At 40.4% G+C, this 15211-nt stretch overlaps 1 protein-coding gene across 4 annotated transcripts in view; it reads left to right on the top strand.

The window, feature by feature from the left end:
• The window catches only part of TRA2A (transformer 2 alpha homolog), a 32084-nt gene that overhangs the window by 9311 nt on the left and 7562 nt on the right, over positions 1-15211 (top strand). The window contains exons 2-5 of one of the 4 annotated variants that reach the window (XM_023512429.1): positions 3364-3676; positions 3963-4096; positions 7376-7541; positions 10531-10719. In XM_023512429.1, coding sequence (XP_023368197.1) covers positions 7509-7541; positions 10531-10719 — 222 coding nt within the window. In that variant the 5' untranslated portion in view covers positions 3364-3676; positions 3963-4096; positions 7376-7508. The remainder of the gene's footprint in view (positions 1-3363; positions 3677-3962; positions 4097-7375; positions 7542-10530; positions 10720-15211) is intronic. The other 3 variants (XM_023512430.1, XM_012804380.2, XM_023512428.1) reach the window with 3 other exon arrangements.

Raw genomic sequence — 15211 nt, 5'->3', positions numbered from 1 at the left:
AAAAAAAAAAAAAAAAAAAAAAGAAAATAGGGCAGACGCTACTTCTTCCCAGCGTTTAATTGTCTTTCTGTTTGTAATTTCAATTCAGTTTCTAAATTCTGAACAGTTTTATGAGTTTCTTTGAAAAAATTAAAGTTATTTCAAAATGAAGACAAGTTAAAAGGTAGAAAAGGATTGTCTAATATTTGTCCTCCATAAAGGACTTCTTGTTTTAATGCAGTCTAGAGAAAATGACATTTATTTGGTAATAGTTTTTGAGAAAAAAGTTACTCTAAAATGGTAATGTAAGTTTATTTTGTACTTGGTAGATTCTACTTTTGGTTAAATTTATTAAAAGTTACTGACTTTTGGCTCGGCGCCTGTGGCTCAATCTGCTAAGGTGCCAGCCTTATACACCTAAGGTGGCGGGTTCGAATCCCCAGCCCAGGCCCGCCAAACAACAATGATGGCTGCAACCAAAAAATGGCCGGCTCTGTGGTAGGCGCCTGTAGTCCCAGCTGCTTGGGAGGCTGAGGCAGGAGACTCGCTTGAGCCCAGGAGGAGGTTGCTGTGAGCTGTGAGGACATGGCACTCTACCCAGGGGGATAGCTTGAGGCTCCGTCTCAAAAAAAAAAAAAGTTATTGACTTTTTAAGAAAGTCTCTAGATTGTTTCTGGAAGTTAAAATGATAGGAACAGTGTTGTAACTAGGATTTAGTTGAGAGGACTTTTAATCTTGGATGATTCCATGAAGAAATGTATTCAGATTTAGAGTTTCCTCAGATGAAAAGAGAAAAGAGGTTAGGCATTTATAATACCTTTGATAGTAAAAAGCTGAGCTTCTTTTAAAATACACTGATAGCTTTCAGAAAAAAAGACATGCTGTCATACCTTAACACTCTGTTACTACTACAGAACTGGGGTTTATTTAAAGATATTACCAATTTACCTTGTTTACATTAAGACTTTTTTTTATTTCTTTACTAGTAAAATTAAAGGTTTTTCTCTTACAGAGCAAAGCCTATACGTGTGTATAACAAAGGTTGTGGTGGTATTCATAGATAATGTTTCAGCTACTGCTATTCAACAGTAGCATAAATGAACATTAATGCCAGAGGGTCTGTTTTATAGAAGGGAAAGCCAAAGGGAAGAGATACTCTTATCAGTTTAATGAACCACCCTATGAAACTTAAATTGGAAGCAAATTAGCAATACCTTTTTATGTTTCTCATACTGAATATGCTGTTTTTATACAGTTTCAATGAGGGAAAATCCCCAAATTGCTCTGTGTGCTTCAGTCATCTATCAAGGAATTTGTGAGGGTTATCTGAGGTATAGTGAAAGACTTATTCTAGATAGCTAAATGGGTTGGTATTGGACAGAAAGGTAGCTGTATATTTCAGTGTTATTTTCATCTTTGTTTAGACCTAGTGGCATTATTATAGCACAGTTCTTGATAAATCTTTTGATAGTAAACTTGAAGTAAAGAAAGTCTTAAGAAAGATGTTTTTAGGCTCAGTGCTTGTAGCTCAGAGATTAGGGTGCCAGCCACATACCCCGGAGGTGGCAGATTGGAACCCGGCCTGGGCCTGCCAAACAACAGTGATAACTGCAACAAAGAGAATAGCTGGGTGTTGTGGCAGACACCTGTAGTCCCAGCTACTTGGGAGGCTGAGGCAAGAGAATCACTTAAGCCCACGAGTTAAAGGTTGCTGTGGCTCGGCACCTGTGGCTCAAGCAGCTAAGGCGCCAGCCACGTACACCTAAGGTGGTGGGTTCGAATCCCCAGCCCGGGCCCGCCAAACAACAATGACGGCTGCAACCAAAAAAATGGCTAGGCGTTGTGGTGGGCGCCTGTAGTCCCAGCTACTTGGGAGGCTGAGGAAGGAGACTCGCTTGAGCCCAGGAGTTGGAGGTTGCTGTGAGCGTGATGCCATGGCACTCTACCCAGGGGGATAGCTTGAGGCTCCGTCTCAAAAAAAAAAAAAAAAGGTTGCTGTGAGCTGTGATGCCATGCCATTCTGCGCAGGGCAACATAGTGAGACTCTGTCTCCAAAAAAAAGATGTTTTTAAAAGTTTTAAAATAGTATTATGGCATAAATGAAAATTGGTGTGAAATTGGATAATTATTTACAGTAATAATCAAGGCTTAAATGGATAGAAAAACCAAATGGTACATCCTGTTTTGATCATAATTATACCTGTCAAATTAAAAAATAAGCTTTTGGTATGGTGGTTCCTGCATGTAATCCTAGCAGTGTGGGAGGCCAAGGTGGGAGGATCCCTTGAGCTAAATAGTGTTCAAGACCAGCCTGAGCAACACCCAGACTCCAGCTGTACCAAAAATAAAAAAATTATCTGGACATTGTGGAGGCTGAGATAGGAAGATCACTTGAACCCAGTTTGAGGTTGCTGTGAGCTAGGCACTCTAGCCTGGGCAATAGAATAAGACACTGTCTCAAAACACATACATAAGCTTTAAATCAGTTATAAATTATATTATTTGGAAAGCTTTTACTCATGTTTAGCTTTTTCAGAAACTAGTTTTCTGATACAGGATATAATAACTGAAGGAAGTACAAGAATACATAAATGTATAATATATATGTATAAACTATGAGCCAAAGAGGTATATATCAAAGATAAAGATCATGATGTGAATTTTGTGCCTTGGACATTGTGATATTTCGTGAAAATAGAGCATTTGCATTACTTTTAGCAAAAAGGCATTATTTCAGGAATTAAGCCAAGGGGAAGCTTGTAAGGATTTCTTCTTTGCCTTGGTTTTTTCAGTATGCTTGTCTGTCTTCAGAACAGATTATTTCTGGTTAAGTCAGAGTGAGCAAAGATAGTGGTTAAACAAAATTGGGAGAAGGTGTAGTAAATTTTACCCTTTTTTTTCCCCCTTGGCGTGTATGCTATAATGTACCAGTTTAGATAGGTGTGTACAAATATTTCAGCCTGGGATGCTTTGCTTCAACTGTATCTTGATTTCTTAGCATGACTTAGTGAGAGCTTATTTTACGAATCTCCAGGTTATAGAGGAAATTTAACACTTAGGTGGGGGGGAACTATAGTTAATGTTAGATTTATATTTGAATTAAATATATTAAAATTGTTTACATTTTAGGAACTAGAATGAAACATGAAAACGGGAGGAGGGTGAAGAGTATGGTAAAAAAAATTTAGTGAAATTCAGTGAACTCTGTTAGAAACTAGACTTTTAAACAATTTTAAAGACTATAAAATTGGTTTTTTTTAAATAAAGTAGTTATTTGCACTTTACCTGCTGGCTTTTCCATTTGGTAGATAACATTTCTGAACTCCAGCAGAGTTTTATAATCCCCACGTGCTTAAATATACTAAATGTTCTTTTTCCATTAAGGTTAATGTTCGTGAAGAAATTGAAGAGTTTTTTCCAAGAATGTGGAAGATAAATCAAGATAAAAGAAGGCTAATGAAAAGTATTAAAGATCAGAAAATTAAAATTGAATGGGGGAAAAAATTGAACAGAAGATTGGTCAGATAGAAGCACTTGAATATTTTTTTTAAGGCTATTTTGAATTGTTTGAATTGGGGAAGAATACACGAAGTATGAAAAATGAAAAACTCAATGAAGAATGAAGAGAAGTAGAAAGCAAGAGTGAAGTAGAATTAAAAGAATCTGGAAGAATGAATGGGTCCTAGGTTAAGTAAATGTATGGTTTATGTTCCAGTGTCTGTATGATCAAGTTGTAGATGAATTTGCATGATTACTTAGTTAATAGAGAATTGGTGATCTGGTGCAAGTAGGGAATTATTGAGGACAGTTAGCAGTATAGTATTAACGAGGGGTTATTAATGAGCTGAAATTTTTTTCTGGAGGGTGTTGCCTAACCATTTGTTTTTCAGGAGCAATCAATGTAAATAATTACGGTACTTTAAATGTTAGGTGTTAGGCATCTACGTGACCAGTGCCATTTGTAATACTGTCTTCTTTGTTAGGAGTCTCGCTCTCAGTCAAAATCTCCAACGGGAACTCCTGCTCGTGTAAAATCGGAGAGCAGGTCAGGATCTCGTAGTCCATCAAGGGTTTCGAAACACTCTGAATCCCATTCTCGATCAAGATCAAAATCCAGGTAAGTGTGTTTAAAATAATATACTTAAATGTTCTTCTTGGGTTTTTTATGACAGAGGGGGTAATTGGCCTTACTTTGTGTAGAAATTTCACCAAAGGCTCAAAATCATGAAGTAGTGTTCTTCAGAGTTTAAAAATAAAAATGACTGGCTCAGCACCTGTGGCTCAAGTGGCAAAGGTGCCAGCCACATACACCTAAGGTGGCGGGTTCAAATCCAGCCTGGGCCCGCCAAACAACAATGATGGCTACTACCAAAAAATAGCCAAGCGCTGTGGTGGGCGCCTGTGGTCCCAGCTACTTGGGAGGCAGAGGCAAGAGACTCACTTGAGCCCAGGAGTTGGAGGTTGCTGTGATCTGTGATGCTACGGCACTCTACCCAGGGGAATAGCTTGAGGTTCTGTTTCAAAAATAAAAAATAAAAAAAAAAAGACTAATTGGCCAGGTGCAGTGACTCAAACCTATAATCCTAGCAGTTTGGGAGCCTAATGAGGATTGCTTGAGACCAGGAGTTTAGGACAAACCTGGGCAACATAGCAAGACCCTGTCTACCAAAAATTAATTGGGTGTGGTGGCACATGCCTGTAGTCCCAGCTACTCTAGAGACAGTGAGATAAGATGGTGCCACTGTACTCTAGTTTGGGCAGTAGAGTGAGACCATGTCTCACAAAATACAGGAATAAATATGTTCTAGATAAAGACTTAGGTAAGAATCATCTCTTGGCCCTGTCAATCTATTGGATACTAGCCATTAATACAAATTAAATATTGATTGAGGCCAGGTATGATGGCTCTCAAGCCTATAAACCTAGTACTCTGGTAGGTAAGGCAAGAGGATCGCTTGAGGTCAGGAGTTCAAGACTAGCCTAAGCAAGAATGAGAGACCTCATCTCTACAAAAAAAAAAAAAAAATAGAAAAATTAGCTGGGTGTCGTGGCATGTGATTGTAGTCCCAACTATTCAGGAGGTTGAGGCAGGAAGATTACTTGAGCCTGAACAAAAGGGCCGTTTTCTCCATTGGAGACTTGTATATAATTTAGTATCGAGAAAGTTGATGGGTGTATTTGCTTGGTAATCAGAGTGGTTCAGAAGCATTTTTAAAATTCACATTCTAGCTATATATGTTTCACCTGATGATTGTGACTCTTTGGTCCAGAGTGGAGCTCTGGTCAGATGTAATTGGGCCAAGGTGAGGGAAGGGGGGACTACTTAGGTGATGTGGAACCTCACCACCACCACCAGCAGAAACAAATGCTTTAGTGATTTACTGTAAAATTAATTCTGTCAGATGTCTCAGATGTACTGGGATGAGATAAAAAGGTTAAAAACGATCTGGATGGTTAGATAAGTCATTGTTATTTCTTGGGTAAAGATAAAGAATTTGTCTTCAAAGAGAGTCTGCTTGCAAAGGTGCGTAAGACAGAAGAATCTTTGAAAAGGCTATACTTTTCTTGAGATCTACAGTTAAGACAATTTCTATTTATATTCAGGCTTTAACCTAGTGTTTGATTTACTGATGGCTCAATTATTAAATCCACATGCAGAGAATAAGTGTAGAATTTGAGTATAGAAATGAGTATATTTTTAACTTAGTGCCATAGCACTTGCTGCCGTCAGCCTAGAATTCTCTTCCCACAGATAATTCTTATAACATTTGCCACCCAATAAAATAAATTAGCACATACTTATTTCCTACTCTTAATTTCCTTTTTATGGTATTTGTCACTGTCTCATTTAAAGAAAAGGTAGGGACTCTTTTGAAGAGTTTTGATGTCTTTTCATTGCTGTTTAAAAATAACAATCGACAGGCTTGGCGTGGTGGCTCACGCCTGTAATCTTAGCACTCTGGGAGGCAGAGGCTGGTGGATTGCGTGAGCTCACAAGTTCAAGACCAGCCTGAGCCAGAACAAGACTTTGTCTCTAAAAATAGCCAGGCACTTTGGCAGCCACCTGTAGTCCCAGCTATTTGGGAGGCTAAGGCAACAGAATTGCTTAAGCCCAGGAGTTTAAGGTTGCTGTGAGCTTTGAGGCCATGGTATTCAACCGAGGGTAACAAAGTGAGACTCTGTCTCCAAAAACAAAAAAAATTATATTTTAAATGAAGGATTTTTTTTCCTTTAGTTTAAAAACCAGGACTATAAATTAGTACTGCTAAGGAAAGTGGGAATTGTTCACCTTTGATTTGTAAAATTGTCCCTTACTAGTTTTATTCCCTTTCCCCGTGGGATCTCTTTAGTAACTTTGGGGCCCTTAACACTTAACAACATTTATTGAATGCCTTGTAGAGTTATTTTGTATGCCTATCATCACTACTGGTCTGAGTAAGTTTAGTAAAGGTGGATCTTATGAATGGTAAATGAGAATGTTGGATTACTTGGAGGCTGAAGCAGAGTAACTGCTTTGGCCCAGGAGTTATAGGGAGCTATGGTTGTGCCACTGCACCTGGACAATAGAGCAAAATCCTGTCTCTAAATAAATGATCGAATGAATTTGTTAGATTGATCTTTTAGGCAAAGAAAGAAGACTGAGAGCTTTTGGGACTGATGAGATAGGTGATGAAGTGGGGAAGCGGCAGTAGATGGAAGAGGTGCTGTAGAAAGCATCTGTAAATGAAGACTTCAAAAGTATCTGTTAGGTGTAATGGGCATTTAGGTTGTTGGTGAAATAATTTAGCAGATTACACAAGCTAAAAAAAAAAGATGGGAAGGAAATGATCCTTAGCAATGAATGAAATGTCCAGAATCTAGAGGATTTTATTATGGTACTTGATGTTTTTCCTTTTTTTCTTTTTAAAAAAGGTAGAGGTGGGTGGTGCCTGTGGCTCAGTGGGTAGGGTACTGACCTCATATACTGGTTCAAACCCGGCCCCAGCCAAACTGCAACAACAACAAAAAAATAAAACAGCTGGGTGTTGTGGTAGGTGCCTGTAGTCCCAGCTACTTGGGAGGCTGAGGCAAGAGAACTGCCTGGTGGTTGCTGTGAGCTGTGTGACACCACGGCACTTTACCAAGGATTATAAAAATGAGACTCCATCTCCACAAAAAAAAAAAAAAAAAGGTAGAGCCTTACCGTGTTTGTGTTGTAATATTACTGTGAAAAGGGTGAGCATAGAAAGTATTGACTAAGAGTAGGGAAGAAGTTATAGTGATTCAAGAAAGCAAGAGGAAGATACATATGTAATACCCTTTGTCCGGAGAAGAAAAGGAAGGGCCAGTGTATACATCCTGGAAAAGGGAAGGGTGTTGGTTCCAATATTATTACATAAATTTATTTCTCTCAAAGGTCGAGGTCAAGGAGGCATTCTCATAGACGTTACACTCGATCCAGATCCCACTCTCACTCTCACAGGAGACGATCTCGGAGTAGGTCATATACACCAGAATACCGGAGACGAAGGAGCCGAAGTCATTCTCCAATGTCTAACCGGAGAAGACATACAGGCAGCAGGGTATGTGGTTTGTAAAAACTTTTCTCTTCCCTATATGCTTAGTCATATACATAGTGAAATATCATAGTTTTGTGACAGATAACACAAAGGGAATGTATTTTCTCTTGACCTCTGAATAGTTAAAAAAACAGATGAAATTTGTGTTTCATTTTTATTTTTTGAGACAAAGTCTCACTATGTTGCCCTCGGTAGAGTGCTACGGCATCACAGCTCACAGCAACCCCAGACTCTTGTACTCAAGCTATTATTCTCTTGCCTCAGCCTCCCAAGTAGCTGCCACAACACCTGGCTATTTTTTTTGTTGTTGCAGTTGTTGTTTAGCAGGCCTGAGCCGGATTCGAACCTGCCTACTTCAGTGGTTGGGGCACCATCCACTCTCTACTAGCGCTCTGGGAGGCCAAGGCAGGAAGATCCCTTGAGCTCAGGAGTTTGAGACCAGCCTGAGCAAGAGCAAGACTCCATCTCTACTAAAAATAGAAAAATTAACTGGGCATCGTTATGGGCACCTGTAATCCCAGTTACTCAGGAGTAAGGAGAGGTAGAAGGATCACTTGAATCCAGGAGGTTGCTGTGATCTAGAGTCACTCCTTGGCATTCTAGCCTGGTCAACAGAATGAGAAACTGTGTGTCCAAAAAAAATAAATAGCGGAAACTGGGTTGATAATATTGGGATACAAAGTTTTACCATGGGGATACTAAGGAAATGCTGAAAACCATAGTGATACAAGCTAACACTTCTGTTTAGTACATTTAATACTCTTAATATCTGTGAGGTGTGAGTTATGTTATGGATAAGGAGATTGAGTCTTGGTTGTATGACATGGGATAGGGGTTTTTGGTTTTGTTCGATTTGGTTTTTGCTTACTGGCAAAGACCAGGTTGTGACCAGTACAGTTCCTGTGCTTAATTGCTATGCTGTGCTGTGCTTCTCCCACATGATATTGACTCATCTAACTATGGTAGAATGTGTCATTATTTAATGATGCTTTGGTATCTATACATTTATTTTTTTAAATCTGGATTGTGAAAACATTGAAAGAATACCTTGGCTAAAGAAGAAAAAATGAGGCTCGGTGCCTGTGGCTCAGGCGGCTAAGGCACCAGCCACATACACTTAAGGTGGCCGGTTCGAATCCCCAGCCCAGGCCCGCCAAACAACAATGATGGCTGCAACCAAAAAATGGCCAGGCGTTGTGGCGGGCGCCTGTGGTCCCAGCTACTTGGGAGGCTGAGACAGGAAACTCGCTTGAGCCCAGGAGTTGGAGGTTGCTGTGAGCGTGATGCTATGGCACTCTACCCAGGGGGATAGCTTGAGGCTCCGTCTCAAAAAAAAGAATAAAAAATGAAGGTGAGGGAGTCTAAGTCAACAATTAGAGATGAAGTCATGTTAATTGTAGATGTATAAGTAATATGAAACATTTGAATAAGTTAGAAATAATGTTATTAAACTGAGGGTAAATTCTTAGGATACATTATGAAAATTTCAGGGCTGTAGAAACACTTTCATTCAAGATATAGCTGGGAAGTAACATTCCCAGCTGGAGAAGGCTGGAGTATACTATGAATTGTAAAATGTGGTTCATCTGCTTTTGTTTTCTTAAAATCTTCCATTCATTTTTTTCTTTTTTTTTTTTTTTTTTTTTTTTGAGACAGAGCCTCAAGCTGTCCCCCTGGGCAGAGTGCCGTGGCATTACAGCTCACAGCAACCTCCAACTCCTGGGCTCAAGCGAGTCTCCTGCCTCCGCCTCCCAAGTAGCTGGGACCACAGGCGCCCGCCACAACACCGGCTATTTTTTGGTTGCAGCCGTCATTGTTGTTTGGCGGGTCCAGGCTGGGGATTCGAACCCGCCACCTTAGGTGTACGTGGCTGGCGCCCTAGCCCGTTGAGCTATAGGCGCCGAGCCATTTTTTTCTTAAGATAGAGTCTCACTTTGTTGCCTTTGGTAGAGTCCTGTGGCATCACAGCTCACAGCAACCTCCAGCTCTTGGACTTAGGTTATTGTCTTGCCTCAGCCTCCCAAGTAGTTGAGACTATAGGCGCCCGCCACAATGCTCGGCCATTTTGTTGTTGTTGCAAGTTGGCCAGGGCTGGGTTCGAACCCACCACCTTGGTATATGGGGCCGGTGCCCTATTCAGTGAGCCACAGATGCCACCCAAAATCTTACTTCCAAATAACTAGAAGCAGTTATACAGTAGAACCTGTATAGTTGACCACCTCCCTACATTGACTGCCTCCTTAAGCTGACCTAATTTTTATAGACGAGCCATGCAGCACATGGACTTCTTATGTTGACCACCTCCGTTTGTTCCAGATCCTTTGGTGGTCAATTTACAGAGTGTATTCATGTATTGGGTGAAGTATTCTAAATAAAGTATTTCTGCTGGGCATGGTGGATCACGCCTGTAATCTTAGGAGGAGGCCAAGGCAGGTGGATTGCCTGAGCTCACAGGTTCAAGACCAGCCTGAGCCAGAGTGAGACCTCCTATCTAAATATAACTGGAGATTGTGGCAGGCACCTCTAGTCCTAGCTAGTCAGGAGGCTGAGGCAAGAGAATCACTTGAGCCCAAGTGTTGGAGGTTGCTATGAACTGTTACATCACAGCACTCTACCAAGGGTGACAAAGTAAGACTCTGTCTCCAACAGTAAAGAAATAAAATGGTTCAGCGCCTGTGGCTCAAGCAGCTAAGGCGCCAGCCACATACACTTGAGCTGGTGGGTTCAAATCCAGCCCGAGCCCGCCAAACAACGACAGCTGCAACCAAAAATAGCCGGGCATTGTGGCGGGCACCTGTATTCCCAGCTACTTAGGAGGTAGAGGCAGGAGAATTGCTTGAGCCCAGGAGTTGGAGGTTGCTGTGATGCCATGGCACTCTTTCCAGGGTGACTCCTTGAGGCTCTGTCTCAAAAATAAAGTATTTCTGTGCTTTTTAGTTGTGATTTTAATTTGGAATTATAATTAAATTTAAATAACATGCTTATTCAATAGGCAAATCCAGATCCAAACACATGTCTTGGAGTGTTTGGCCTCAGTTTGTATACAACAGAGAGAGATCTTCGTGAAGTGTTTTCTCGATATGGACCCTTAAGTGGTGTCAATGTGGTTTATGATCAGCGAACTGGACGATCCCGAGGATTTGCTTTTGTGTATTTTGAGAGAATAGATGATTCAAAAGAGGTAAATTTCTTTTTATAATTTTCATTTTGAAAATTTTTATGTGTGATTATAGTATTGAGTTACTATAGTAACTGCTATATGAGTTGTATTTAACTCACAACTTCGGGCCTTATGAAGCTGTGAATCCTCTGTTATCAGTCAGCATGTTTTCCCTACTTCCTGTCACCCTGTTCCAGCCATAGTTCCAGCACATCACACATACAAGGTTTTGTGTTCTTTGATTCCAATTGCACATTTTTGCCTCCACTCTTTGAACAGAATCCATACAACAGTTAAGTGGCAAGACTTTGTTGCACCTACTTAGGGGAAGATTCAGAGGTCATCATCCAGGACCACCCAAAGTCCACTCCAAACACAACTATTACTTATGGAATGACAAAAGAATTCTCAGGAGAAAATTCAATAAGTATGTTGTGAGTTACATATAACTCGCAGAAAACAAAACCCCAATTTTTTCATTAAGTTAGAAAAGATGGTTTTGTTTTTATTCTGTTCACATAATTAAATACCATGGCCCCAAGGAAAATTTTTCTTTTTTGTAATACAGCAGTGTTTTAGAAATTGACTAATAGAATTTCATTTCTGTAAGCATTGTGTCCTCTCTAAAACTTACCTGATTTTGGGCTTGGCACTTGTGGCTCAAGCAGCTAAGGCACCAGCCACGTACACCTGAGCTGGTGGGTTTGAATCCAGCCAGAGCCTGCCAAACAACAATGATGGCTGTGACCAAAAAATAGCTGGGTGTTGTGTGGGGCCCCTGTAGTCCCAGCTACTTGGGAGGCGGAGGCAGAAGAAGCACCTAAGCCCAGGAGTTGGAGGTTGCTGTGAGCTGTGATGCCATGGCACTCTACCCAGGGTGACAACTTGAGGCTCTGTCTCAAAAAAAAAAAAGCTTAACCTGATTTCGGCAGTGCCTGTAGCTCAGTGGGTAGGGTGCCAGCCACATACACCCAGGCTGGTGGGTTCGAACCTGGTCCAGGCCATCTTAAACAACAATGACAACCACAATAAAAAGATAGCTGGGTGTTGTGGCCAGCCCCTCCCAGTCCCTTGGGAGGCCGAGGCAAGAGAATCGCTTAAGCCCAAGAGTTTGAGGTTGCTGTGAGATATGGCACCACAGCATGCTGCTAAGGGTGACATAGACTCTGTCTCTAAAAAAAGGAAAAAAAACTTAACCTGATTTCAAATATAACAATTGAAGTGGTTACAGTTTCACCTTTTTTAGCTTATGCTGTCTAATTTAGGTATATCCTGAGTTTTGTGAAATCTGGTACAAAGTGAGCTATATGTGTTTGAGTTCATGGAAAAAGTAAAGCAATTTAAGTGTTGCCATATTGATGCTGATGATTAAACAGATGATTAAATTGACTTTTGAAAATTATGCAGTGGCATGGGCCTGTAATCTGAGCAATTTAAAACACTGAGCTAGGAGGATTGTTCGTGACTAAGAGTTTGAGGCTGCAGTGAGCTGTAATCTTTCATGCCTTGCCACCATACTTCTAACCTGACAGAAGCAAAACTCTGACAGAAACAAACTGTTTCTCTCTCTTTTTTTTTAATTTATATGATGGTTAGGTTTAAACTATTTACCTTTTTGTCTATAGTTTTCTGCATAGGCACAGAACTTTGTTTTTCCATTCTTTATATATTCAGTTATTCTGTTCTGTAATTGAAAATTGACGAAAAGAATTGATGCTCTGTTTAATACCATTCTTAATTTGCCTAACAAAATGATCCTAATTAATGTCAGTGATTTGAAATAGGGCTATTCTAATGTAGTAGATATTAGATTATAAAGGAACAGTAGGCTTGCTTTCTCTTTACTAAAAGTTCATAGTTAAGTTAGAAAAATTACATTTTAATGGTCAAGCATGGTTGTTTCACGTCTATAATCCTAGCTCTCTGGGCGGCCTAAGTGGGTGGATTGCTTGAGCTCAGGAGTTGAGACCAGCCTCAGCCAGAGTGAGACCCCCATCTCTCCTAAAAATAGAAAAACTATTTTTTTTTCTTTTTTGCAGTTTTTGGCCAGGGCTGGGCTTGAACCTGCCACCTCCAGCACATGGAGCTGGGCATCCTACCCTTTTGAGCCACAGGCGCCGCCCAGAAAAATGTATTTTTCTATTAAAAACTATTTCATCAATTTTTCTGTGGCATGGTGGACCACACCATAAGTCGCAGCTACTCAGGAGGGTAAAGCAAGAGGATTGCTCAAGCCAAAGAGTTTGAGGTTGCTGCGAGCCATGATGACACCATGGCACTCTATCCAGGGCTACAAAGTGAGACTGTCTCAAAAAAGAAAATTGCATTTAAAAGAATTGAAGCTGGGCGGTGCCTGTGGCTCAGTGAGTAAGGTGCCAGCTCTATATATTAAGCGTAGTGGGTTTGAACTCAGCCCCAGCCAAACTGCAATAACAACGAAAAATAGCTGGGCATTGTGGCAGGTGCCTGTAGTCCTAGCTACTTGGGAGGCTTGAGGCAAGAGATTGGCCTAAGCCCAAGAGCTGCTATGAGCTGCAACATCATGATACTCTACCAAGGGTGATAAAGTAAGATTCTGTCAAAAAAAAATTGAAGCTCAGGTGGCACTCATAGCTCAAGTCAGTAGAGCACCACCTCAAACACTGAGGGTGGTGGTTTCAAACCAGGCCCGGGCCTGCCAAACAACAATTACAGCAACAATGAAAAAAAGAAAATAGCTGGGCACTGTGGCAGGTGCCTGTAGTCTCAGCTACTTGGGAGGCTGAGGCAAGAGAAATGCTTAAACCCTGGAGTTTGAGGTTGTTGTAAACTGTGATACCAGAGCACTCTACTGAGGGTGACACAGTGAAAACTGTCTCAAAAAAAAAAAAAAAAAATTAAAGCTCAACATTAAAGTGTATCAGACCTTAATGAATGGAAAAGTACTGAGATTACTTTTTTATGCCATTTTACATGTGGTTACTGTTGAATGGAGGTCATTACTCCTCAGTGATGCTTGAATACAATATAATCATAATAAAAATTGGCCTATCTTTCAAAAATAATAGGTGCTCTGTCATCTAGTGGGTACAAACCAGGGATACTGCTAAATAGACTGCAGTGCAGAGGGAAAAGGAGAGCACAACATAGAGCAGCCCAGAAAAGTCAATAGTGCTGAACTTGAAAAGCCCTAGACAATTCTGACAAGATTGAGTGTGTAAGTAATGTATATAGCTACTCTAAGGTCTTTGTTAGTATGATGACTTTTTCTTTTTTCTTCCTTTCTTTTTTTAGAGAGAGTCTCACTTTGTCGCCCTTGGTAGAGTGCTGTGGTGTCATAGCTCACAGCAACCTCAAATTCTTGGTTTCAAGTGATTCTCTTTCCTTGGCCACCCAAGTAGCTGGAACTACAGGCACTTGCCACAATGCCCAGCTATTTTTAGAGACAGGGTCTCACTCTTGTGCAGGCTGGTCTCCAACTCCTGAGCTCAGGCAGTCTACCTGTCCCAGCCTCCCAAAGTGTTGGGATTACAGGTGTGAGCCACCACACTCGACCTATGACTTACTCTTTATCAAATTCTTAGATATATATATTTCTTTTCTTGAGAGATAAAGATATAAACTTAGAGGTAACAGGATATCTGAGCTGAAGTGAGAGTTGCAAACTATAAACAGTAATACAATTTAGTTTTTTTCATGTGAAACTTTGTCTTATTCTTTAATTTTTCCCCTACTTGGTTTTCTGGATAAGATAAAAATGGCAGATTTACTTAGATTCCAGACAGCTTCTTAATAGTTAAATTATGGTTGTATTCACTGTAATTTATTAGTGCCTAAGAGCAACATCATCGGAAATGCAACCTCAGGTATAAAGCCGAAGTACTTCGCTAGGTGGCAGTGTGTTATCTAAGGAGTGGTTTGGCTAGTTTAGATTTGTCAGTTAAACTATAATTTGTTTGGAACTGCCTCAGACTAACGCAGGCTTCCTTCAGTTGTGTGGTTCCTTCTGTATGGCTATCACCATCCCTGGTTTTTAGGCACAGGCCTTCTTGAAGTGGTTTAGTTAAAGTATCTGTACATTAGAAAAACCAAAACTGTTGGTAGTGTGTATATATAGTAAAAATAAATATGTAAACTACCTGCCCATGTTTGAGAAAAAAGCACTTACTAGAAAATTTTTATTTTTTGGATATTTAACTAGAAAATTTGTTCAGTTTGTTGTTTTGGTTTTGTAGACAGTTGTTTATGGTATATAAATTCCATTGTGTTTTTTTTTTTTTTTTTTAATGGAGTCTCACTATGTTGCCCTGGTGTCACAGCTCACTGCAACCTCAAACTCTTGGGCTTAAGTGATTCTCTCGCCTCAGACTCCCAAGTAGCTGGGACTACGGGCGCCCACTACAAGGCCCAGCTAAATTCATTTGTTTTTTTAAGTTGAGGGGTTGATTTGTCTTAAGGGTGGTTTTTGTTTGTTTTTGGTTTTGCCAAAATCAAGTAATACTCTCAATAAAGGTTGTTCTTTTGGCTCGGCGCC

The sequence above is a fragment of the Otolemur garnettii genome, unplaced genomic scaffold (genome assembly GCF_000181295.1).
Source record: "Otolemur garnettii isolate 467f Iridium unplaced genomic scaffold, OtoGar3 scaffold00028, whole genome shotgun sequence".
Lineage (NCBI taxonomy): Eukaryota > Metazoa > Chordata > Mammalia > Primates > Galagidae > Otolemur > Otolemur garnettii.
Note: the sequence above shows the minus strand (reverse complement) of the source record. Positions and strands in the feature narration are given on the sequence as shown.